Genomic DNA, 25,540 nt, shown 5'->3' with positions numbered 1-25,540 from the left:
ATTTTGGGGCCATTCTGTAACATACAGTACCAACTGCCAGATCTCTCCACCCACAGCAACTTCTTCCAGAATCTCTAACTCTTCTTCCATGTCTATCCTCTCTTCAACATTTTTAATTCTTTTCTGCCAGCAGACTAATGACCAACTCCTGTAAGAGACTAGATTAAGAGCCCTAAAAATTCTTGATATGAAAGAATTCTAAATGACTATTTTGACTGACTAACAGTGACTCAGAATGGTCTGTTTACCAAAGGGCCTTTTCTCAGGCAGCAAAAAGATTGCTCTGAAGTCTGGATTACAAACTACTAAAATAGCCAAGTATTTTGAAACTGCAGTGGTTCTGACAGGAAATGGGGACCAAACTGCACTTAATGAAGTGCTTGGGGGGGTTGGGGGGAACAGCAGAGTGATTCTGGACATGGCAATTCATGGTTCTCCTCATATTTTCACTTGCTTATAAAGGAAATTCTGACAACTGCCAGTATAAACAGAGTAAGAGCACTAGCAGAGAGTGTACAATTCCTGAACATGCACACAGATGGGAGAGACAATAACCCCCAGCAAAGCCTAACTTTGCAATATGTACTCTAAGAAAAGTTTAAAAAGGAAGGGGGGAAGAACCATCCATTCTTGAGTCCCTCTTTACTAATCATTCCCGTCTCCAAACCTTAACAAGGCAATCCATAACTGTGTGCAAAGGAGCAAGGTACAGAAACAGGACACTTGGTGACTCCCCTGTGTAACTACGTTCCCACATTAGTAAGTCTTTTGAGGGCTGCTGTCTTTCCTCTGGGTCTCTCACCCTTGTGCTGAGGATGCAGGAGAGGAAGGCCTCCCCCTGTGCTAGAAAGCCCAGCGACTCCCCACTTTTTGATGAGCTGAGGCCACACAGTACAGTTTGGGGAATCTGTCCAAGTGTCAAACCATGCTGATTTCCCTGATCTCTATCAGCCCAAGCTCGAAGTTCAAGTCTGACTTTCTGCAAACAGCTTCTAACAAAAGTTCTTATATGCTTCCTCCTCATAAAAATAAAGTCACATGCTCTCTCTCAAAGCTTGTATTTCAAACTAGTACAAACGACCTCTGATCTGGGTTCCTCTTATTCCAACTGTGCCTTACAGGCATACAGGTCCTGTGCTAGATAGGAGCAGCAGCTTCTGCCTGGCATGTAGCTTAACCTGCTCTATTTACTCTTTGAAAACTAAACTCTTCAGGGAAGCCTTCACTGCCTTCTCTTTTAAAGGATGTATTTTCACTCAAAAGCACTAATACAAGTATTTCAATTTGATACAAAAACACAGAAGAGGCAAAGGCACTTTCAACTTTCACTTCACTGTGAAACAAATTCGGAGACATGAACAACATACTCTCCCCATTAGGAAGCACACTCAGGACTTTCACCTTCTATTGAAGTTCAAGCACTTTGCCTGCTGTTTTTAGGAAAGGTTATTTAGCCCAAAATGAAGATTTACAGTATTTATATACAGAATCACTAAGCCCTGGGACAATACAACAAAAATACATAGTCTGAAGGAGATCAGACAATCACACAAGACTTCAGAAGACAGAACCTGGCATCTTTGCTGTTGAATAAAGTCAGTACTAAGTAACAAGGCTGTAATAAAAAGAATTAAAAAGGTAGCACACCTTGGGCTTCAGTAGAGCTGGAGAATGACATCCATACTGCTTCTCAGAGATGACAGCATGCTCTCATTCATCAGCACCAGCAATTCCCTGTTCCTCAACCTACTTCAGCTACTGTTGCCTCCAGCCATGCAAGTGCTCTGAAGGAGGTAGTACTCTAGTCTCAATACTTCCTGTCTCCTGTGACATTGGTCAGGGTGAATCATCAGTTAATAAACAGTATTTCTTAACTGATGGGTGCAGCATTTCCAACAGCACCGCAGGCGTATTTTCCTTTACCCCGATTCTGGAGAACTCATCTACATAAATCCACACAGGAGAGAACACTTGAACAGTAAGAGCTTGTAACAAACTTACTCCAAAGAATCTGAGCTCCTGAGATCTTTTATGCAGACACAAGTGCCATGCTTCTCAGTGCTCAGTCCAGAAAACTCTGACTCCTGCTCTTACCTTTCCTGCTAAAACTAGTGCCCAGAGCAGCCTGCTTCCTCAGAAAGCAAGCCCACACAGATTGCTTGATATGCAACCAATAGGTCAGTCTTTCTGAGCTGTGTTCTACTTGCCAGAAGCTGATTAGCTGTCTGCTTAAGGAGGAGCTGAGCTAAGTTTCCTTCTGACTGCAGTGAAGTGGAGAGGCAGGCTCTGACTGTAATAATATGCTGTTTCCTGTCTGTGGCTGAGCTGAGAGGTACTTCCCAACAGAAAAGGGTTTATAGGAGCTCAGGCTCCACCTCTTCCAGTGAAGAGTCTTAACTAGGGAGGAGGGGTCGACAGCATGGCTCCCGGTGCTCAATAGTGTGCTCTGACCCAGCTTCATTTCTACTAAAGCCTTAGAAAGTAGAAATTAAATTACACTACAGAAAGGAGCTTTCTCCTATGGGATCCCAAATCTCTGAGTGAGGTAGGATGGGAAGTGAATGTTGTAACTGATGTTAAGAAAAGGAGGGAGAAAGTCCACACCACCACACCACCATTTTCTGGCACTAAGTGGAAAACGTTTATGAAAACTCCATGTGAGGTACAAACTATGTACCCAGAAAGAACCAATGTCCTTCCAAGGCCCTCTCCTATTGATGACAGGTGAGCTTTATAGACTATTTTAGATACATCACGTATTTTAGACATTTTTTCCCCCTTTAGCTTTATACAAATCCTGCAAAAGACAGAAAAGGGTCAATGAACTGATAAGGACTCACTGCACCAGCTGTGCAAATTGCAGTGAAGGCAACAGGCCTAATTCAGTTGCCAACTTCCAGAAAAGAGCAGATCTTCAGGCAATACACCAACCTCAGGAGTAAGAATTTGTTCAAAACACAAACATTTACAAAAATGGGCCTAAGGAGATGATCCAAAGTACTTTCAAAGACTTTTGAGGGGTTAACTGTGGCGGCAAAATGTTAACCTAAGCAGAAGACAACAGAGCAATTGGTGGCCCTCCAAACCTTACAGGTTCCATAGGGGAGAGTGGGCATGCTGGATGGTTCAGGTCTACCATACAGGCAAAGTAGTCATTTTGAGAGTATTTCCAAAGCACAGGCTTCCTGTCATGATGATGAGAAAAAAAATTTTCCAGGTTTGAAGTATGGAATTCATCCTCATCACCTGTTTTGTTTTACTGCTCCTAAAGCAAACATGGGCTAAAGCATCAGGCAGGCACATCAAAGAATCTAGTGACTGCAAAACTGCACTACTCATGAAAAGAACTGTTAATGGAAACAGCTGAAGCCTCACTGGGATGACCCAATGTACCCAGTGTGATCTCAAATCATCTGCTTTTCAGAAATCATAAGAAGTTTTGACAGTATGGCTGGGAAAGCTCTGCTCAGAAGTCAGGGTCAGGCTTTGACGTCACACATCCAGTGCTGCTGATCTCTGTTTCATAAAGAGTACAAATGTTGGCATGCACTGATGGCAAGAATCCAGGCTAAAGTTGACCACTCTCTTTGAAATGAATGGGTCTCAAGTACCAGGACATGTTTATCATAAGTTTGTGCCACAGCAGATCCTTTCTAAGGCCTTGTGAAAGACAGCACCTCTAGGAAAATCCACTGGTGAGAGACCCAGTCACTAACAGCCCAGACATTCCAATCTACCTTGTAGACAGATGATTTGAAAGGATAGAGATAGCAGAGATGTGACAGAATCAGCAAGTATTACATTTACAGTCCTCCTGAGAGAAGAGTGCCCTGGCACAAGGCTGCTATATGAATTGTTCCCAGAGGCTTCCTGCTAAATACCTCTGCAGCCACGCTGTCTGATCTAAAGAAACAATAGCCAAGCTTAAAGCTTTTCCTTACACCTCTCAGGGGATGAAGCTGTACAACATTTTAAGCTCAAAGATGCCCCTAGTCACATGCTCCCAGCCCATTCTGTAGTCACATATCCATTAGCTCTGGGCAGCAGTCCTGAAAACTGTCCCCACTGCAAACAGAATACACTTACTGAAGAAATTTACATGAGGTTGACTAAGCAAACAAGAGCAGAACCTGTATTACAGTCTTTTGATAGGCAGAGGTCTGACTCTTCATACTCACTTTTCTTGTTCTCCTGCCTGATGACATCAAACAAATCAGTGGTCAGACTTAACAGCCTCTGTAAAAGGTTTACTGGCAGCTATATTTTTAAATCTTATTCCTCTACTTATGCAATAGAACCTTTGTCGACTGTGCTCTGGTTTTCTCTTCTCAGGGTGCTACCTCCCTGGGCTCCTCACTGCCAGTTTCTCCTTCAACTGGTCACTTTTTAAACCTCTTTGCTCTGGACCCACATTGCTCCTCTAAGTGGTTTATCTACAGTTTGTGTTTCCCACCTCTTTTGTTAGTACCCTAGGAGTGTAATTCACATAAGGTGACCTGCAGAATCTATACACTAAGCAGTACAGATAGGTGGATGGAGGAGGCGTTTCCTCGGAAAGAAAACACTCCCTTGTAAATCCAAACTATCAGACCCCACTGAAGAAAGTACAGAAACAAAACCATAACACCTAAAACTCCAGAATAATTCTCCCTGGTATACAATGCCAAATGTTGAGGGCTTTCAATGTAAGATAACAATTCACAAGTGAGTCCTGCTGATCTGAAACAGGAAAAAAAATGCATCAAAGTCGTCTGTATTTTAGAAAGGAACTGAACAAGGGAGATACAGGGGGGGAACAGAGTGCTTTCAAAGAAAACCAAGAGAAAATTGCAAGACTGCAAGGAATGCAAAGCACTGACGGCAGCAATGTGGCAGATCACACAGCAGTAAGAAAATCAGAAGGTTGCCTAGTCCAAGTATTTTTATAGCTCATAGGAAACCACAGTCAAACCCCTGTGTAAACTATGACAAGAAAAGCAAATATAAATTAAGAGGAGAGATGTTTTTCTTGAAGTTTACCTGAGCCACATGATAGAACAATCATCTGGAGACAGTGCAAACCGTATCTGCTACTTGAGTGTCAAAGTAATCCTACACTTTTTATGCCCTAGGGAAGGCAGGGACTGGCAGAGCCTGATACCATAGTTATGGAAGTAAGTTTTCACTGTTGGATTCCAGTCAGCCAATCTGAGAGAGACTAAACACACCATTTCCTCCTGTTCCTACATATAGCAGCCCTGATGGAGATTAGATCTCTCCCAACTGTAATAACAAGCAAAATGCAGCAGTACATTTGTTTACCTGAAAAAACAGTCTTTATTTACAGAATTATATACATACATGCATAGGAAAACTGAAGCATGACCCAGGAAAAAAAATGCTTATTAACAGGTAAATAAATTCACATTCCTGAAAATGTAACCTCTACTGAAATCATTGCAGAATCCTTCTCCCTGAGTACACACAGACACCTGGTATCAATATGTACCAGCAGACCCAGACATGCCTTCTACTTGTCCGCAAACAGATGCAAAAAGTGTATTCAAACTTAAAAGTGTTGGGGTTTCATCTGGACATAGGGTGGGTGCATAGCTGCTTTGCCCAAGTACAGCAAAACACAAAACTACAGCCACATAAGAGAAAAATCCCTTGCCAGATGTTTAATGCAGTGGGTCACTACTGCTGCAGCACAAGGCACACTGCTCAGTTTCGGTCACCACCTGCAGGCCACCATCCTACAGGATCTGCTTCCTCCCTCCACCTGGATTCATCTTCCTTTCACCCTGCCTAAGATCAACACTGCCTCCTTTCTCCACACCCTCCTCTCTCCTCCCTCTTGAGGCTGCATGGAGGTTATTGCTATTTGCCAACCCCAAAGCTCAGACTGCTGTTTGACACTCGCTCTCCATGGCCATTGTTACTGGCTTTCCTTTGCACACCAGGCATTTCCCCCAAAATGGAGTCTGCAGAACATCTGCACCTCAGAAATGCAATTATTTTTGTGTCCCAATTACTGAGCCTGGAGACACCACCACATTTCCAGACTGCAAATATTTCACACATACTCCACATTTTACAAGTATCCTAAACCAATTCCACAGCTGTTTCTGTGCAACGTCTTTTGTTTCCCCTTCTGCTTTGCCACTATATATAGCATACATATATAAACACACATACAGCCACACACAAATAAAGGGAGAGAAAGAAGTTTACATGAAAGGAAAACGAAATTCCTTTAGCAAGATCTCCAGAATAAACATCAACATCACCCCTAACTCCCTCAGCAGAACAAAATTTTCTGTCCCACTGTATAAATGGACTCCATCAAACCCTGCTAGTTTATACATAAGAAAATCCCTGAATGCAGTTTTAGCACTATACATAGTAACTCAAGGTGTTTCCCACGTGCACAGAAAGCAATCATGATGTTGTAAGGAAAAAGTAAGGGTTTTTTGGTTTTCTTTTGTTTGTTGAAGATTGTTCAAATGTTTTTTAACTGCAAAAGAGAAGTGACGTGGAGGAAAGCTGCAAGTAGAGTGGAAAATAATGCAACAAATCCTACCGTGAAGCTGTTGTTGACATTCTTAGTGCTGGATTCTGCCACACTGGCATCTGTCAGATCCACTTCATCAAAAATAATGGACTGGAAAGAAAAAAAATTCAAAACTCCAATGTATTACTGAATCCAATGCACAGCAGCAGACTCAAAGGGACCTGTCTATGTACCTGCCTGGCACACTCCATCACAGTCTTTTGTCATCTGAAGGAAAGACCCAGCACCAATAACATGAAGCCTAGTTCCATAGTCTGGTACTTGTGCTTGCCTGTCTTGCCTATCAAGTGATAGAACAAGAGAAATGGTCTGAAATTGTGCCAGGGAAGGTTTAGGTTGGATATTAGGAATATTCTTTTACTGAAAGAGTGGCCAGGCATTGGAACAGGCTGCCCAGGAAAGTGGTCGAATCCTCATCCCTGGAGGGGTTTCAAAGAGGTAGAGGTGTGCTACTGAGGAATATAGTTTAGCACCAGACTTGGAAGAGTTAGATAATGGCTGGTCTTGATGACCTTAAAGGCCGTTTCAAAACAAAATGATTCTACGATACTTTACCTAAAAAGCAATGATTTCAAATGTGAGGCAAAACACAGAGAGCTTTTAGTAGCTACAAAACCTGAAGACAGGTGCTTACACAGCACATGCTTCTCCCTCTGCTGAAAGCTACCTTCTCACAGACACCCATCTGACCCCAAAGCTCCACTGCTGACTTTCTTCCCTTGGACTTACATCTATTCCCAAGACCTTACCTTAGCAGTTTTTGCATAGTAGAGCGTTCGTCCTCGCAGCTTAAAGTATCGTCTCTTCCAGCGCTGGAAGGAGCTGGTCTGTTTCATCAGCATTCCCTCTTTTATGATTGTCTACAAAACAAGGAGGGGAGAGGGGTGAAGCATACATTTTGCTTTCAGGCATCTTTTATGCTCTGCCACCAGAGACAAGTACCAAAAAAGGTGACTTTGAGATCAATAATCTTAGTGCCCTCTGCTGGAAGTGCTTAACAAATTCATTCAACACAAGCAGCTGAACTTAACAAAATTAAACTGTCCTATGTATAGTCCACACTGGGGTGTGGTTTCATCCTTGTCTCCAGCACTATCATGATGCCAAAAAAAGATAAATAACTTCAGACTGAATGAGCATTTCAAAGCCTAACAATGCCTCAGGGAGCATAACAGTTAAACACTCTGAGGTCAGATTTCAGTGGCGGGTAATTATGCCTTTCATTTAATTGGCATTACCAGCACATACACCCACAGTATACCCGCCCCTATCTCCAGTTCTGCCTAGTGAAATTATTAGCATCTACCTGGCACAGACCTGGCAAGCTGCAGGCCTACAGGGTGAGGAGTGAAACTAGAGTGAAGAAGCCACATCCAACTTCAGCATTTGGTATTCTTCAGATAGTCTTGGCCCTGCCTCAGTACTCTCTGGCTGGCTGCCATTTCCCAGGGCTGGAGTGCCAAAACTGTCTATGCACATTGCCTTTTTTCCCCCTTTAACTGCTTTGTAACTAGATTGACATACCAGTATATATAGCCCCATATGCTTGCTCGCATACTATACATACATGCAAGTATGTATTTAATCCACATGCACTTCATTCTACTTTGTCAAACATTCTCTGAATACCAATAGCTACACAAAAATAATCTCCAAAACTGGAGCCTGAAAAATAAGAGGCAAAAAAAGTAAAAGCCGAGGGTTCAAGCCCAAATTCCTGATTGAAGGTATTGCCTAGCAACTGCAAACGCGTTATGTCGTGCCTCAGTACCAGGAAAAACCTACTTCTCTCCCCAGAAAACAGCTCCTAGGAACCTACTTCTTACTGAGAGAGCCCAACACGATAAACACACAATTAAAACACAGGAAACAAATGGTCCAACAATCTTGTAAGACAGGTTATTCTGTATCTTGATGCCAGGAAAACGACACAGCTTTAACATACCAGAGGTCTCTGTGTAACTCAGGTTTGTAACAAAGTCAGGTCAGCAATGAGGATCTATTAATTCACAAACATCATGATAAATGTACAGTGCCAGGCTACTACAGAGCACAAAATAAATACCCTTAATGATCCACAGGGCTTAGTTCATTTTACAAATCCTTTCCAGGGCACTAAACCTGCTTTTAAAATGCTATATATATTTCTAATGTGGGTCTTTCCTTTTTGAAACAGCTGCAGATTTTAATACTTTCCACACACACTGGCCCTTGCCAAGCTCAGTTTCCTCAAAAAGCATTTGGAAAAAACTGCTGACTGGAAGAAGCAGCATCTGCCTGACAATGCTTCTCTCTTGCTAGACAGCCATCCTCAAAGTGGCCTGAGAAGTTGTAAGGCCTGGACCACCATGGTAACATCTCTACTTACAAATCATCTGGGAAAGAGCAGGCTTCTGTATACCATCAGATCTGAAAGACAGCTGCCAGCCATAGGGGCCATTATATACTTTCTCCACTGCATTGGGAAAGAGAAAAATGTGAGAGCTCTCCCATCTCCTCCAAAAGAATCGTCATCTACCTTGAGGCCTAAGACTTGGACAACTCCAAGGCTAGCAAACCTTAAATCTCACTGTTTCCCAGTGTTCTGTTTCAAAGTCACCTGCATACTGACAGAAATACCTGCCAGTGCTAAGCTTAGTGTGCTTGGTTCAGCCTGGAATCACCAAACTTGAAGGTATTTCCAGGAGAATAAAAAGAGATAATAAAAACACATGATCAAAGACTAAGCTTGTATCAAAAAATGTCTGTGATGTTTCACATCAGCTTTTCACAACTCTGAAGTGGTCACTGAAAGATGTCTTGGCATCTGTTTTCCACAAGTCATAGCAGAGAGACAGCAGTAGGAATATACTCGAAGAAGCTGTAAGGCACCTGGGAGTGCTTTACAATCCAGAAGTAAAACACTCTATAGTGATACCCAGAAGTAAGATACTAAATTAGAGCTGGTGCCAGGCAAAGAAACTGAAAATCAGCTATGATCTTAATCTGAAGTTTTAGCGTACAAGAAAAAATTAGTTCGAAGACTGACCCAACAGCTCTTGCTGAAACCACCGTGAAGGCAAGGCCAGTGCTGAAGCCACCCATCTGGAATTAGGAAAGGTGCATTCAGGCTCCTGCTCAGACATCGACTTTTTACCACATCCCAATAAAGCATTTTTCACTCTGCATGTCTCCAGCTCCCATCTGTCAAGTGGAATGAGCAAGTGGAACTGCCCAACTCTGCAGAGTCCTACTAGAATATCTCGGTATCTATGTGAGTCTATTTGATGAGCTACTTTAACCTCCAGCACCTGAGTATCAAACAGAACAGTGTATAAATTACCATGCCAAAGAAATCACGCATTTCTGCAGCTCACCTTCTACAGGGGGGGAAAAAAGGGAAAGTGGCAAGAGGCTTTCCAGATTAAGACAGAAACACAGAGTGTTCTTTTGCATTCCTTGAAGGAAACCACATATAATTAAAAAATGAGACAGAGAAAGTAGCTACTGAAGTCTGCAAAGCTCTGAACCAAAGTCAGAAAGGAATTAAAAGTCCTTGGGGAAGACTCCTAGCATGCAAAGCCCAAATATACCAAGTCTGCCAGGAGTCTCATCAAAAAACAGCAACTTGCAGGAAAAGACTTCAGACCTCTGTTGCTTTATTTATTAACCGATATACTTAAACTGAGGTCAGCCAGAGCCCTGCACTCCCCAGTCTTGGTCAGCAGCTCTCTGACTGCTCAAACTCTTGCCCAGCCCACCAGAACAGAAACTCACAGCAAAACACCACCTCTGCTTTCCCTCGGCTCCCACAGCTCCCGAGTGCCACACATCAAGCAGGGCTCACTCACCTCTGCACAAGACCTGCATTCCTCCATTCCTCTTTTAAACAGAACCCTCCTTTTCTTTTCTTTTTTTTTTTTTTACATTTTATTTTTAACCAAAAGGCAACAATCCCAGAGGTCACCTTGTCCCTCCCTAAGTAGCAGTTTATGTCACTTGCCAGCCGCTATCTATAGAAAACCTCAGAGCTACATAACTCAGACATGAAAGGCCAGTGAGAAGCGAGCTCTGGTGTGCACACACTGCTCAGAGAAAACAAGCCTCTGGTTCAGAGCTGCCCATCTCTGCACGAGAGCTGCTATTCTATTTATAGGCACACAGCTCAGTAAAGAGCTTGGTGGGTTTGGGCGGAAAAGGCTGGAGATAAGATCAAGATGACTTTATAGAATGATTCAAGCATTGCTGCCTTTCTCCTCCTCTATTTTTACAGCCAAAGGACTTGCTGCTTACAGAGGAATGAAGCTGAAGAAAATTAAGTGGTTAAAGGACGTGGCTGCAAAGTGACATCAAATGAAATAAAAGCTGGGGGGGAAGGTGAACAATTATTTCTGAACAGTCTCTCTGTGGCTTTTTTAATTGAAGAGCTACTCCGATCATGTTAGTAGGCATGTAATTCATCAAGGCAAAAGTGAAATTACTTCTCCCATAACAAAGAAAGAGTTAAATGTATTTTTAGCATCATACATTAGATCCCAGGGGAAAAAGCTACTCCCCTGAAACATCATGAGGTTTGATTATGTGCAGCTTATCAAGGATAAATATAAAAAATGTTTGTGATGAAACAATCCAGACTGCTTTCTATCAAGCTTGAGTTTCTCTCCAGCCTGCTGTACTGTGGCATGGCACTCCCTGGGCAGACAACACTATAAAAAAAAATGAAGTATCTTCTTGGATCAAGCCTAAAATTACATGCTACCAGTTTCAACAGTGACCTTATATTACAAGGCAGCATAAAAAAGTTACTGAGCGAACTTACAATTCATAGGAAATCTGCACACAGCAGAGTCTAAAGTGTCTCTGCAAAGAATACAAGTAGACAGCTAAAAGGCAGGGCCTAGGAAATTTCTAGCATTTCACTATTTATCTTTGGCCTTGAAGAAAAGTAACTTCCTGCAGAAAAAAAAAATTAGTTAACGGAAACCAATACACAACCCTCCCCCCAACTCATCCCCACTGACATTTATGAAGAGAAGTATTATGTTCTCAGTTTTCTCCTGTCAAAATAGGTGCAGAGTTGAGGCCTAAACCTGAAGTGACAAAAGAAAAGTTTTGCCACTGACCTCAACAAAAATGGTTTCTAACAACTCAGAGCACTTAATTTAAGGACTTAAGACAGGGGGAGCCTTGTGCTTCACTGCTGCTTCTTCACGCAGTCCCACCTTGTATGAAAAGGAAGCCAGATGATTAACATTAGTTATTCATAAAACCAGCAAGATAGTCCTATTTTTTTGCAGCTGAGGTGTCTCTGCATCCAATAATCCACATCAGGAGATCTGAGCCTACACAGCCTACAAAGATGAGATGCTTTCTCTACTGATAACATGAATGATTCAAACAAAAAGTTCAGAATGATCACATCAGATTTCAGCTATTTTCAGACTGCATCTCTTGCTTTCTGGAACACAGTACTGGTGAAACACAAGAGCTGCCCATCCTTTCCTGAAGCTTAAAGCCTCTTACCCCATTTGAAAGTAGGGCCCTTGATATAATTGATTTCCCACTCTGGAAACAAGACCCTATTAGCCAAGCTGAAGGCAACTATTTACCATACCCAGCTGTCAGGCTGGCAAGTGTTCTTTTGCACAGGGAGGCTCCAAACTGTGTTGGATATAGACAGTGGAAGAATAACACAACCTATTTTACAGCTGAGATCATGATATATTCTTAGGGGCAGTGATTCAGTGCAGTGTATCTGAAACAAGAATTGTGATCCACTGATACTTCTTTACAACACAGAAAAAAACCCCTGTGTACAAGGTAGGAGCAAAATCAGAACTATCTAAACAGCAACTAAAGAATCCCAAATACCAAAGTCCTCAGCATCTGGATTTCTCTGTTTTCCATGTGACTCCAGAATGTAAAAAACTCCAGGGCACAGACTGTTTTTATTTGTATGTACTATAAAACTTTGAGCAGAGTGCTGATGCCAAATAACAAATAACTGACTGAAGAAAGCACCAAATGCATAGAGAAGGGAAAAATAAAAAAGCCTATGCAGAATTGACAGGCTATCTTCATGCATGTCTACTAAGGGATCTGACAGGCAGCTGATCCTCAGGGACCAAGCAACCCCATCTAGTCACTGACGTAGGGCAAACTGTGGCAAAAAGAATGGGAGTAGGTCTGCAGTCACTTAAACATGGCAAGATAGTTTTGCCACACTAGAGCAGGTACAAGTCTGGAGGGCTGTACCTTGTGAGTAAAGCAGTTCTATTAGCTGACTCCCTAAAAGATCTTTGTGGTCATGAATTCACAATGAATAATTATTTAGAAATCAAGTGAAATAGAGTAAATCCAACAAAGAAACTACAAGAATAAATCTAACCAACCCCATAGAATAAGACATGAAAGGTCAAAAGGCTAGGGGTTAACAAGCTAATCTGAGAGCAACATCCTTCCACCAGACAGTGGTCACACCCTGGAAATTAACTCCAGGAAGCTTGGAGGGGGTGAATCTGGATCAGTAAAGCAATACTAAAAATGGGACACACAGAGAGCAGCCATATCTGTAGGGGAGCACAAAGAATTTACAGGTTGTATAGTCCTGTTTTGGATTTTTACAATAAATGCATTTGGCTCTTGCATGTGAACTCATTACAGCAAAATTACTCCAAAAGAGGGAAAAAAAGAGAAAAGAAAATCAGGTCAGCCACAGGAAGCAAATGTCAAACTAGAAGTTAGGGCTGTGAGTCAACAATACAGTAACAGAAGAGCTCTCTACTAATGAAGGGGGCACTACCTATGTTTTTAGTGTAAAGTTTAATATTCTATGCTTTATGAACAGGGAAGTACCTATGTCAAGTTATAACATAGAACTCTACACAACCGCATGGGAAGATCTCCAGCATCTCCTCTAACAACCATCTCCCAGTTCTCTCTCTTTTCTAACCTCCAGCTCTCCTGAATTAGCTGGACTCGGCATACCCAGTTGGAGACTAGAGGCAAGCTCAGCAGACAGCTCTTGGTACAGTCTCTCTGCAACTACTGAGACAAGCAGAATTCAGAGCAGTGTGCAGCAATCTGTTGATAGTGTAGCTGAGATGTCACTGAAACAGGAAATGCAAGCTTATTCTATGGATCAGTAGTCAAAAACAGGGGTTTCTAGCAAAAAATACTGAAACATCTTGAGCTAGAATCTGCCTTGGCACAGATAAACAAATGCTCAAACACTTCATTCTTCCTTAGTTAATGCTGCAGCCAGAAAACAAATAATAGGTCTTTGAATCAGCTCCTTTTCAATACCCCGTTCAGCTGCTACTGTTGTGAATAATTCTCTTCTAAAAGGGACAAGCACCCATAGACCTAAAGTGAACAAATTAACTAAGAAAAACAAATTTCAAAGCATGCAGAAAGGATGCATGTATGTGGGAAAGGAAGTACAACATAGCAGCATATCATCAGGTAGTTTCATGGTAAAATCAGATCAGTTAGAAAGCTCCATGTGAAGCACTTAAAACAGATGAATACTCTGGTCAGCTACTTAGAAGAGAGAATGAAAAACATGTCAGTACATTCTGATTCAGGATGAGTTAGTATCTGGACAACTCCTGGCTTGCTCTATGCTTCCCATAGGCTCTAGGCATTCGTCCCAAACTCATTTTCTACAAGAGGAGAACTGAATATAAAGCACAAGACATCCCAGCAAATTATAGCAAAGCTGGAAGATGAGGGCTCAAATCCATCCACAGAGACAGTAACAGCCAAAAAAACAGGGACAGTTTAAAAGCTACCTGAAAACACTGGAATGGAATACAATTTCAAACATATAAAGTTTATATTTGACTAGTGCCCTTTAAGGACAAATGTGAAAAAATGTGTCATTACTTTTTCCACCATCTTAAATTACACATACACAACTACATACAGATACACAATGCCAAAACACACAATCTGCTGTGAAACCTTCAGCTCTGAGACAGGCCTGTCACACAGCTATGCACTAGCATCACTGAATCTCCTGTATTTACTCAAAAGTACATGGCTCTGCTGCTGAAACACAGCAACAGAACCTGTTTGAATCATGGCATTCTAATGCTGCAGCCTCTACCATGCTCTTCTATTCAGAGAGACCTAAGTTATTACCAAGACCCACTGTTGTGCATCTAAACCCACCCATCCACTTCAGGGGCAAGCAGAATGAGGCAGGCACTTACCATAGTGGCATGTCAGGGCCATTTAAGTATCGGGCTGGGAAGGCACAATCGGTGCTATCACAACAGCGACCGTAAGGGAAAGAACATCCCCAGTACAGCTGTGGATCTCATCTCCACAGTCATAACCACCTAATCCTTCCTATACCGCTAAATGTCATGGAGATCTTGGCCAAGTAGGAAGGAAAAGACAGCAGAAAGTACTGGTACAAGAACTTCAGGACATGGGAAAGTGAAAGTGAGACCATGAGGAAGAAAACTGAATCCTTTGCCCTTGTGTTGAAGAGGCTGAGAGAATGACAGCTTCCTCCCACTGTGTGTGGATTCCCATCAACTCTGCCACTGAATTCTGTGAGGAGCCTTATTTGGAAAGAGCTGGTAGATGTAGGGCCAAATCCTGATCCTTTTACTCTAAATGGTTTTTCCAATGGGATTACACTTTTGAGAGCAGAAAGCAGCTTTTGGCCTTCAGTCATTTAATTAATACTTAAGGTACCTCAGAATGTATTTTTATCTCATCTGTAATAATTGTGGTTATCAGATTTTCCATATTTATGTATTAAACAACCTATGCTTTTAAGTTTTTTTTTCCTCATCCATTTAACATAGTTTCTAAAGGATACTCCAAAGGTTTTCATTTGTTTTTCCATTTTCCCTGTTTTAATGTCCTGCAAATACCTTTGACCATGCCAAGACATCTTGATCGGCACCAGCAACAACAAGGAAGATGAGCACAGCCCTGGGAACACCGTTTTGTTAACTTTCAGCTCAGCAGAACAGAAGGGACTGGTGTGAGCTCCCAGAGCACAGACTTTCAATAAAACCTCAGCGCTAGATCGACACATTCTAAAAGACTAGTCCGACCCACCTTGGCAGAGAGCGGTTTGAAGAGCAGGCAACACACCCTTCCTATTTCAGCACTCACACTTCTCTCTTTCAAGAACCAAGTCAAGACATGACCCTGGAGCATGCCACATCTGCCTCACCTCCCACCTCCCTTGGGGATGCCCTGTATCATTTTGTGTATTTAATACAAGAATCACAGAATCATAACACTGAACTCCAAGATCATCACATCCAACTGTGAACGTAAGACCATCATAGCCATTAAAACATGTCCCAATGTGCCATGTCTAAACTTTTTATGAACACTGCCAGGGATGGTGACTCTACCACTTCCTTGGGCAGCCAGTTCCTATGCCTGCCCAACCTTCCAGCAAATACTAATAAAAAAAAAAGATATTCCTAATATCCAATCTAAACATCCCCTGGTACAACTTCAGGCCATTTCCTCTTCTTCGATCACTTGTAACAAAGGAGAAGAGACTGATTCCCATGTCCTTTCAGGGAGCTGTAGAATGAGAAGGTCTCCCCTGAACCTCCTTTTCTCCAGACTAAACATCCCAAGTTCCTTCAGCCACTCCACGCGAGACCTGTTCTCTAGACCCTCCACCAGCTTCATTGTCCTTTGAATTACATATCTCAATTCCCTCATGGGAAATTGGGGTAAACTTGCAACACTCAGTGTGCTTGATGCAAACATGATGTAATCAAGATGGTTTGGGGTTTTGTTGTTTGTTTATTTTAAATGAAACAAATCACACCATCAGAATAAGTATCAGGTGCAAACCTTTTCCACTTTAGCAATGAGACTATGAAGAAATAAAAACATTTCCTCTAAACCCTGATGGAGTTATCACATATTAATCATTCACTGAATTCAGCAGTGGTGATCTTTTAGCCAGGCAAGCTGAATGGAAGGAGGGCAGCAGGCTTCAGACTTCCTCCTTTGTGTAAACGCTTTGCTGTCTGTGTGTAGCCCAGGGACTGCAGACAGTAAGCTCCATGCCCTGTGGAAGCACTGGGCTGCTTCTGAGAAGATGCAGCACTACTGCTCAATAAGCTCACTGCTTTCCTGAGCGCTTTATGCAAAGCGTGTGAGAAGGGATCATGGAAAATGGCAGCTGATGCGGATCACTGCTGCTGCCTCAGCTATCTGTCTGCCTGAAGCTGAACTGTCCTCTGGATAATTGTCCCACAGGGCAGCAGAACCAAACAGAAGCATCTTCTCTCTTCAAGAGACATATAAATTCTTAGTGAAATGAGAAGCAATAACCGCTTAAGTGGGGGAAAAGCAAGGAACTAATGGTTTAAGTGGAGACAAATGTTTGTGCATTTAAAACCTTGAAAAAACATATTCCAAGAGGAAGGTGCTTTTCACTTGGATAGCATTTTGCCCCAAAATTCTGATGCTGCTGTAACAACAGCATTCAAGCAACTAGAGAATACAAAACCCTCTCTTTATCTCACTACTTCTTCCTCTTAAGTATGCAGGTATATCTTCTATTTTACAAAGAATCACATTGGATTTGTAATTAAAGAAGGTAAAAGTATGCTGTGTCTTACATGGTGTACTGGATTTTCTAAACAGGTCATCTGGGAACAGACATTTTAGTTTTCATTTATAATCCATTACTCCTCCAAAGTAAAACAGCAACTCTTTTTTTTTTTTTTGTTGGTAACAACAGGCTTTGGTTAGGGGAAAATACTCAAGATATTTGATTCAGTATTATTAAAAGAAAAGAAAAACAAACATACAAACAAACAAAACCTGACACACACACCCCCCCCAATTCCAAATGCCCCCAACCCCCCCCCCCCAAAGTCTTTCTTTTTTACCCTCTTTTTTCCCCTGAGAGAGAGAGCAGTAACTAGCCCAGCAATGCACTTTTCAGCACTATGGTCTAAGTCAATCCATGTTCTCAAAACATACAACGTTTTAATGTCAGCTCTTTAGTTCCTGGAATCTGAACTATAGTTAGAAAGAATGAAAAAAGCTACAAGTGTGTGTGGTTTTATGCTTTGTTTTGTTTGGGTTTTTGAAAAAAAGGAAGTATCATCTGTTGCTTTCACGTAGCATCCAAAACTCTCCAGCAGCGATGCGAACTTAGTACACCAGCAGTAACACAGCGCTGGGAGGCACAGTGTTGTCAGAACTGAGTAGTCTGAATAACATGCAAAACATAACACAGATTGAGTTAAGGGATAGAAACATTCTTACTACCATGTACCACAGCCTAAAATCCTTTTTCCTTAGTGCTCAGAAACTTCATGTTCATAAAACCTGTGCTCCAGATGTTCAGTTTCAATTCAATCAACTGCAACAATTAACTCCTTAAGTGAAGAGTTCCCAGTTTCTACCTGGACTAAAGCATGAGCTACCGCAATTTGTGAACTCTGAAGCTCCCAAAACATTCTCTTCAGACACCCTGTTAGAAGGCAGCATAACAAACCCAGTCATTTTAATGTGTTTTAGTGGAAGATGCCACAGGTGGAACATGATTCAATCTGAAATTCCTGAAAATTCCTTCTCATTTGTGCCAAATTTCTTTTACATGGTCTCTTTACTGAAACGCATTACTTCTTATCACAGCACTTCAATACTTGTATCAGACAAATTTGTCTACTTCCAGACAAATAAGCTTCTCCATTGCCTCACTCAGAAAACCTATGATTCTAAAATGTTTGCCCTCCAGAAATAAAAATAACACTACTTTGCCTATAGAAAGGGCATTTTATCTATTAGGCAATACAGAAAGAAACAAAATGAGCTTTCTTCAGTTGCTCATGCTGCCTACCATATGTTTGAGAATCCAATCTAGTCTGCTCTGGGGACTTACACAAAACCAAGGAAGAACATTTTGCTGCCTCCCATTTTTCTCTTGCCAGTACACCTCAAGGTGGCTCCTAGACCTCAAAGCTACTAATCAGAAAGAGAATCACTACCTCCCATAGTGTTGTGAAAGTTATCTACACCACAGCCTGCTATACAGCACAGAAATCGGAAATGCAGTGGTTCAGATACTGAACAAAATCTGCTCACCACAGCAGAAAGCTTAGTAGCAGTTAATTTATCCTGCTTTTCATAGTATAAATTAATCTGACATAACTCCGCTACTGGAGCTAGACAGCTTCCAACGTCCCAGAAAGTTTGGAGAGCTGCTTGCTCTGTTTGCAACTCTGTTGAAATATATACTGCAAACTTGTCTTAAAAAGTTCAAGGCAATGATAAATGGTTATAAAAGCTAAAATATTACAGAGAAATTGCTCATAAACATAAAAGTAAACAGAAGTTAGGCTGAATTAGTCTAAACAAGAAGTCCTTTTGATGCCACCCAAGGACGCTGCTGAAATCCTGTCTGGTAAACAAACTGAGATCTTGATATACCAAAGCTGGCGTGTTGGCAATCACACCTAACTGATGAATGAAACGAAAAGATAGCCTCTTCATCAACTCTCCTGCTTTCTGACATCTGTAATGAAATGCCTGCAATGAACAGCCCTGGCACAAAAGAAGACAAATGCTTTACTCTCAGAGTCCATGAAAGGTGCACTGCTCCTCCATTTCACACCCTCATCTCTCAGGACTACTTTAGATATTACTATGCCAGGTGAAAACTCAGATGGTACTAGAACTTCAGGTGACTCTAGCTGAGTCCTCAGCACTGCTTTAGAAGGTGGGAGTGAGGGTCTTGCTGTTGCCACTCCACACACATCAGCTTTCTCTTATTTCACTTCCTTCCTAATTCTCATCTGTTAAAAAAACTTCATCTTAATTGACCACCAGTTTCTGTAGCTGCAGCAATGCCAGCCTGAGATCATGAGAGGGACTAAAAGCAGTGTACTATATGCTTGATGCTGGAACAAGTCCGACAGGTCTCAAAATGGCTGATCAAGCACTCCATGCAGCCTCTACTTCTTTATCAGCTGAGACAACAGCAGCTACACTTGATCATGTGAGTTTTCCTTCTTTCCCCAGAATAATAATCAAGAGACTGCTAAACATACTCTTATACCTTATTCTCATATACTCTCATACCCTCTTTCCTCAAATACCCTTTCTAGTTAAAAACAAGGAAGTCTATTAAAACTTAGTATTTTACTTTCCAAACACTTGCTGTTCACTCTTCCTGCTCTTGCCCTGTATCTTCACAAGGGACAGATTTTTCAGGTGGACAGGCTGTAGCTATGACTTGTCTTCAGAGACTGCATGTTGCAGTCTCAGTACCTACACACCCAAACAACTGTTTGCCCACAGTACCACACCGGCACATTTCAAACACAGTGGGACAACCTGTGGGCTCAGAAGCAAGTTCACTAACATTTTATGCCCTTGTAAGCAAGTAGCTTTATTTTACAGTGGTTCTTGGGAAAACAGATGACAGGACCACAGGTAGGAACATGTATCTGTCTGTGACAATGACAAGCAAGCAAATTCTGAAGAACTCCATAGCTACAGCAAACTTTGCTTCACTCACATGCATGGTCTTGAACAAACTACAACATAAGATGTGGTTAGAAGGGATTTGTATCCTCGGGGCAGAGTAAAAGTCTGCCTGAATCTCTTACTGTCATTCTGACAGACCTGTCCAACAGCTTCTACAGCTTACAGTAATCTACACTGTCATTCAACATACAAATTCAGAATTAGGTCTTCCTTTACAGAGGAAGTGAGCTCCTCAAAGTCTCATCTGAACCATGATTACTCACAAAGCTGTCTTTACTCCTTGCCCTCAAGGCAAGGAAAAAGTATTTGAGAAGCATCATGCAGAATGATGACAAAACAAAAAGACATCAACAAGACACAGAAAAAAATCAAACCTTGGTATCATAACACCTGAGCATACTTGGAAATTCTGACACTGTTTAGTTGAAGGTCTTTGCAAATTAACACACAGGAGGTTTAGCAGCTGTAGACAGTATCTGTTTATAATCCTCACTCTTAACATGTTTATGTTCACATCGTACAAGCGGCTTTTTCTAACCACATTGACGCAGGAAGTGATGTAAAACAGGGCAAATGATTAAGTAGTGACATGGGGACACGTTCTGCTATGTTCAAACAAAAGTAAAATCCCATGCACCTTAGCATCTCTAACATACTGCTCTAAGAATCACTCCTCACTCTAGCACTGAGAAAGTGCTCGCTTTTCTCAGACACCACCACGCAGGTATTAAAGTCAGACTATGGCAATCCTACACAGGACCCCTGCCATAACAGGGTCCTTAGAAATCACAAGGTTCATACAATTTCCAGCAAGACAGACTTCTGATATTCATCACCCTTTGTGCAGGAAAACATCTCAAAGGCATATGAATTTTCACAGCAGATTAATAGACTCAATCAGGTCACCTGGTGCTACAGCACAACTGAGATCTCCTTGATATACTGAACACGAACCCACTTAGAGGGCTTCACTGTTTCATGTTGTGGCCAAAAGAACCATCTCCCTCACAAAGCCCAGCCCCCCGTGCCTTAACTCAAGAAGTGAGTGACAGTGTCAGCAGCACTTCGCAGATGGAAGAAGCAGCCCTGCCATGCATAATGAAGTGAGCACATGGTCCTCACATATGACCCAGCTTTGTCACAGGGGGTTTTGAAATCTGGGACCAATGTAGCAGAAGAATGACAAGCAGCAGAACGGTGATATGTTACATGTCTGAAAGCAGGGCAAACTAGCCAGCAGAAAGAAAAGATCCCAATGAACAACACTCCAGATGCTAACATCATGCAGAGACATTTAACCTCCTTCACTGTGAATATAAGATAAGCAACACTGAGCTAGCAGCATCAGCACTGAACAAGCCTCCTGCATCCACACAGCAGCAACTGTGCTTGCCCATGCTTCAGAGACAATAGGAAGGTGACAGCAGAAGAATAACTAACCTGGTATTTCTAAGCAGAAACATATCACGCAACAATCCAAGAGTTATACAGGACTTTAAAGGCTACAAAAAAAAAATAATTAGGCTGCTATAGTAAAAGTAATACAGAAGAGGGCAACTCCCTATGGCTGGTTCATAGCCTAAGGCTGAAGGAAATCTTCACATCTTCTCTCACAGTAACAATACAGAGGAACTATAGCTGCAGTTGTAGCTACACAACACTCTTACTGCCTCTAAAAACAGTGTTATTGTTCCAGAATGGGCCACAGAGTGGTAAAATCTGACTGGGCCAAAAAAATCACTGCTACCTGACCAGGAAGGCAAAGCAGGACAGAAGCAGAAAAAGCTGGGAACAGGGACTAATTAGTACTGTTTGACCAGCTGAAACATTGCTATGTGGCTACAGAAAGGAAAAATAGCACAATACAAGACAGGGAAAGCTTGGATGCAGCTGCAAAAAAAGGATGGGAAGATGCTGAAGGAGGCATGCACTGACTGTAGAGGATGACAGGGAAGGCTGCACTCTTCAGAGCACAGAGGTCTGAACAAGAGGAAAGGACTTGTGCCATGTCCAACACGGCCACAGAAGGGGGTTAGGAAAGTGACAATGGGGGAGTGCACAATGCGACAGAGATACGGCTAGGCTGTACAGGGCCCCTTAGGGAAGGCAGAGGGAGGTGAGAGGAGGGAGCCCCTAGCAACACTGGTATTGAGGAGAAGAGGGGAGAAGAGGGGAGATGCAGCTTTAGGGGGTGGAGCGGGACAGGATGTTCTTACAGCTCAAATATCAGATAATGGGGGTCAACACAAGGGTGCCACACTGGGGAGCAGGCACTCAAATATGACTTCCGTGACTCCAAGAAAATATTACAGGGGACAGAGTAAGGAAGGGAAGAAGTAAGACAGGGTCCTGCTGAGCCTAGGCATACTGATCGCCGTCAGGATAGAGAAGCTCCCTGGCAGGTCTGCACCTGGGCACCGGGAAAAAGGTGACCTAAATCTGGCTACAGGGGGAGAGCGAACTGGAGAAGCCTCTCACGATTTCAAAGGGGTATTTCGAAGATGGTCCCTCCTTGGTGGATGTGGGCAATTCCAGGAGCTCCCGGGGACATTCAGGGGGCTGCTGGTAGACCCTGAAGGGAATTTAGGGGGCAGCTGCTGTCAAGCTTCTGGCAAACAGCTTGTTCTAGGGATCCCTGAAAAACATTTAGCGGTTTGTAAGTCCAGGAAAATCGGGGTGATGTCAGCAAGTCTCTGAGGGGCAGTCTCAGGGGGTCACCAACAAGTCTGTGAACGGCGAGTCGGGGGAGTGGCCGGCAGGTCCCAGAGGGGCGGTTTGGGGTCGAGGATCGCCGGTAAGTCTCTGACAGGCGGTTTTGGGCTCACCAACAGGTTTCTGAAGGGTGAGGCGAAGCGGGGGGAGGGGGGAGGGGGGGAGGGGAAGGGGAGAGAAGGGACATCTCTTGCAAGTCCCTGAGGAGCTGGGGGTAGGGAATCGCCGGCAGTTCCCTGAGAGGTGGGTTTAAGGTGTCCCCGGAAGGCCTCCAAGGGAAGTTTAGGGGTGGGTGTCTCTGACAACTCCCTGAGAAATGGCTTGGGGTCGCGGCAGCGCAGGCCGTGCTGTGCGGGAGAGGGAGGCGGGCGGCAGCGCTGAGGGAGACGGAGAGGCAGAGCCGGCCCGCAGCGCTTGCCGGAGCCCGAGGCCCTGCCCACGGCCCCCTCCCGCCGCACGCACCTTCTGGCGGATTTGCCCAGACGTAGAGACTTTACGAATGAGTTTCTGCGGGGAGCCCGGCTCCTGCTCCGGTTCGCTGTCCGACGATTCCTCCGCTGCGGCGCTGGCGGCGGTGCCCGCCCCGGCCTGGGGCTGCGCGGCTCCCGCCGCCGCCGCCGCCATGCTGCACGGTGCGAGCCGGCGCGGCGCGCCCGGCGCCCCCTCCCACCGCTTGTGGCGCCCCCTGGCGGCGGCCGAGTCCGATGGCGCAGGTCGCAGGGACTCGCTGGGGCGGGGCGGGGCGGGCGAGTCCGCTTTCGTTGGTACGGCCCGGCCCACTGTCCCCTCCTTTACATCACCCCATCCCCCCGCCCCTCCACCTCCATCTCTCCCGCTTGCGCCTGCGGGGGCCAAGCAGCCCCTCTGGCCGCTTGAAGCTAGGTAAATATTTTGAGCTCACACCTCTCCCCTGAGGTGCGCCCAAAAGCTCGAATCCCGGCCCCCCGGGAATTCTTGGGATTGTTTCCATTACTACCACCTGGATTTAATAAAATATTCTGGGTAAATCCTCCTCCCACCAGGTAAAACCTGCTGTGCAAAAAGGTACTTTGCATCTGCTCTGTCTTGCATGTCGTTTCAGGCTGGTAAGGGTTTGCTGCTCTCTCGGCCCCTGCTAACCACCACTTTATTTTTCAGCACCTTGTTGCTTGACTCAGCCTTTCCCCATACCCTTCCTTAGGGGCTTCCTTAGCGTGAGGTAACTTGGCCCAAAGCACTTGTTTCTCTTAATACCCCACCAGCTGCAGCTACAGGACAGTACAAATTGTTTCATCTGGGATTTCATGAGGGGAAAACATTTTGTCACCAAACTGGCCCCATCAGCAGATGGTTAAAGGACAGAGGCCATGAATTTGATAAAAGCTATGTTCAAAAGCAGCAGTTTGAGATGCTATCGCTAGCAGAGTGCATCCCTCTCCCAGAGCTGGCAGGCCTGCTAGAACTGGAGTCCCACCACATCAAAGGCACAGGGTCAGGAAGTTGGATCACTCTCTCCCAGCTGTTAATATGAGTCTCAGGCTCCCCATCTGACTTGGTGGAAGATCAACGTAACATCAGAACCAAACGAAAGGAAAGATAAAAGGCAAACAGTCACAGCTAGACCTCTTTTTCGCTAACTGAAGGGCAGAAGAATGAAAGTCCAGCATGGCCTGAAGGACAGGGAGATGAAGGAAAAAGCAGAAAGCCCTCATTCTCTGAGCAAATAAGCAAACATCCAGCATGGACTAAACAAACAGTCAATGTCTGAAAGTGCTTTTCTAAACCCAGGCAAAAGAACATATTCGATAACCATTTTGACTCCTCCCCATTCCACAGTAGAGTGCTCTGGGACTTTGTACACAGCTTACAGAAGTCATAACTGTAGAAGTCATAACCATAGATTAATTTGACAGGTAAGTCAAGCAATGATTGTCACTGCTTTACAAGTTAAGAATTCAAAAATTAAAAGGCCAATAGCATCCTGACCTGTATCAGGTGTGTCCAGCAAGAGTAAAGAAGTGATTGTCCCCCTGTATTCAGCACTGTTGAGGCCTCTGTTGGGCACCTCACTACAAGAAAGACATTGAGGTGCTGGAGTGGGTCCAGAGAAGGGCATTGAGCTAGTGAAGTCTAGAGAACAGCTCTCATGAGGAGTGGCTGAAAGAACTTGCATGGTTTAGTTTGGAGAAGATGAGGCCGAGGGGAAACCTTCTCTACAACTACCTGAAAGGAGGTTGGGATGAGGTATGTGTTGTTCTCTTTTCCCTAGTAATTAACAATAGAACAAGAGGAAATGGCCTGAAATTGCACCAGGGGATATTTAGATTTGATATTAGGAAAAATTTCTTTCCTGCAAGAGTGGCCAGGCATTGCAACAGGGTGCCCAGGGAGGTTGTAGAGTCACCATCCCTGGAGATGTTAAAAAAAACACAGACAAGATGTTGGGTTAAGAGTTGGATTTGGTCTTTTCCAACTTTAATGATTCTATGATTCTAAAAGTAACAGGAATAAGCCCTCTAAGTTTGCTAGTCTCATACTTACAGATCTGGTACCCAGGAACACCTCTGTAGAGGATGTCACACTTTGAAGCTAGACTGCAAGATTGCTCTGGAGGTTTTTAAAAGACACAGGGATGTGGTGATGGAGAACATGGTTTAGCACCAGATTTGGTAGAGTTAGGTAATGGTTGGACTTCATGGTCTTAAAGGTCTTTTCTAACTGAAACAATTTTATGATTCTATGAGTGTTATACATTGCCTCCAAACCTCGTCTCTCCCCCTCCCCCCACATTGGCATCCTTAAAGGACTTCCTGAACA

The 25,540-nt window shown here is 43.5% G+C and overlaps 1 protein-coding gene across 4 annotated transcripts in view; it reads right to left on the bottom strand.

Annotated features, from left to right (window-relative positions):
* DGKD (diacylglycerol kinase delta) overlaps positions 1-23,360 on the bottom strand; it is a 63,110-nt gene extending 39,750 nt beyond the window's left edge. For 2 of the 4 annotated variants that reach the window (XM_054167085.1, XM_054167088.1), the window contains exons 1-3: positions 10,384-10,402; positions 7,303-7,413; positions 6,563-6,643 (exon numbers count right to left, since the gene is read on the bottom strand). In XM_054167085.1, the coding sequence (XP_054023060.1) occupies positions 6,563-6,643; positions 7,303-7,395 (174 nt within the window). In that variant the 5' untranslated portion in view covers positions 7,396-7,413; positions 10,384-10,402. Of the gene's footprint in view, positions 1-6,562; positions 6,644-7,302; positions 7,414-10,383; positions 10,403-21,472; positions 21,535-23,206 lie in introns of those variants that run through there. The other 2 variants (XM_054167087.1, XM_054167089.1) reach the window with 2 other exon arrangements.
* Between the last annotated feature and the right edge of the window lie 2,180 nt (positions 23,361-25,540).

The sequence above is a fragment of the Dryobates pubescens genome, chromosome 13 (assembly GCF_014839835.1).
Source record: "Dryobates pubescens isolate bDryPub1 chromosome 13, bDryPub1.pri, whole genome shotgun sequence".
In the NCBI taxonomy this organism is placed as follows: Eukaryota; Metazoa; Chordata; class Aves; order Piciformes; family Picidae; genus Dryobates; species Dryobates pubescens.
Note: the sequence above shows the minus strand (reverse complement) of the source record. Positions and strands in the feature narration are given on the sequence as shown.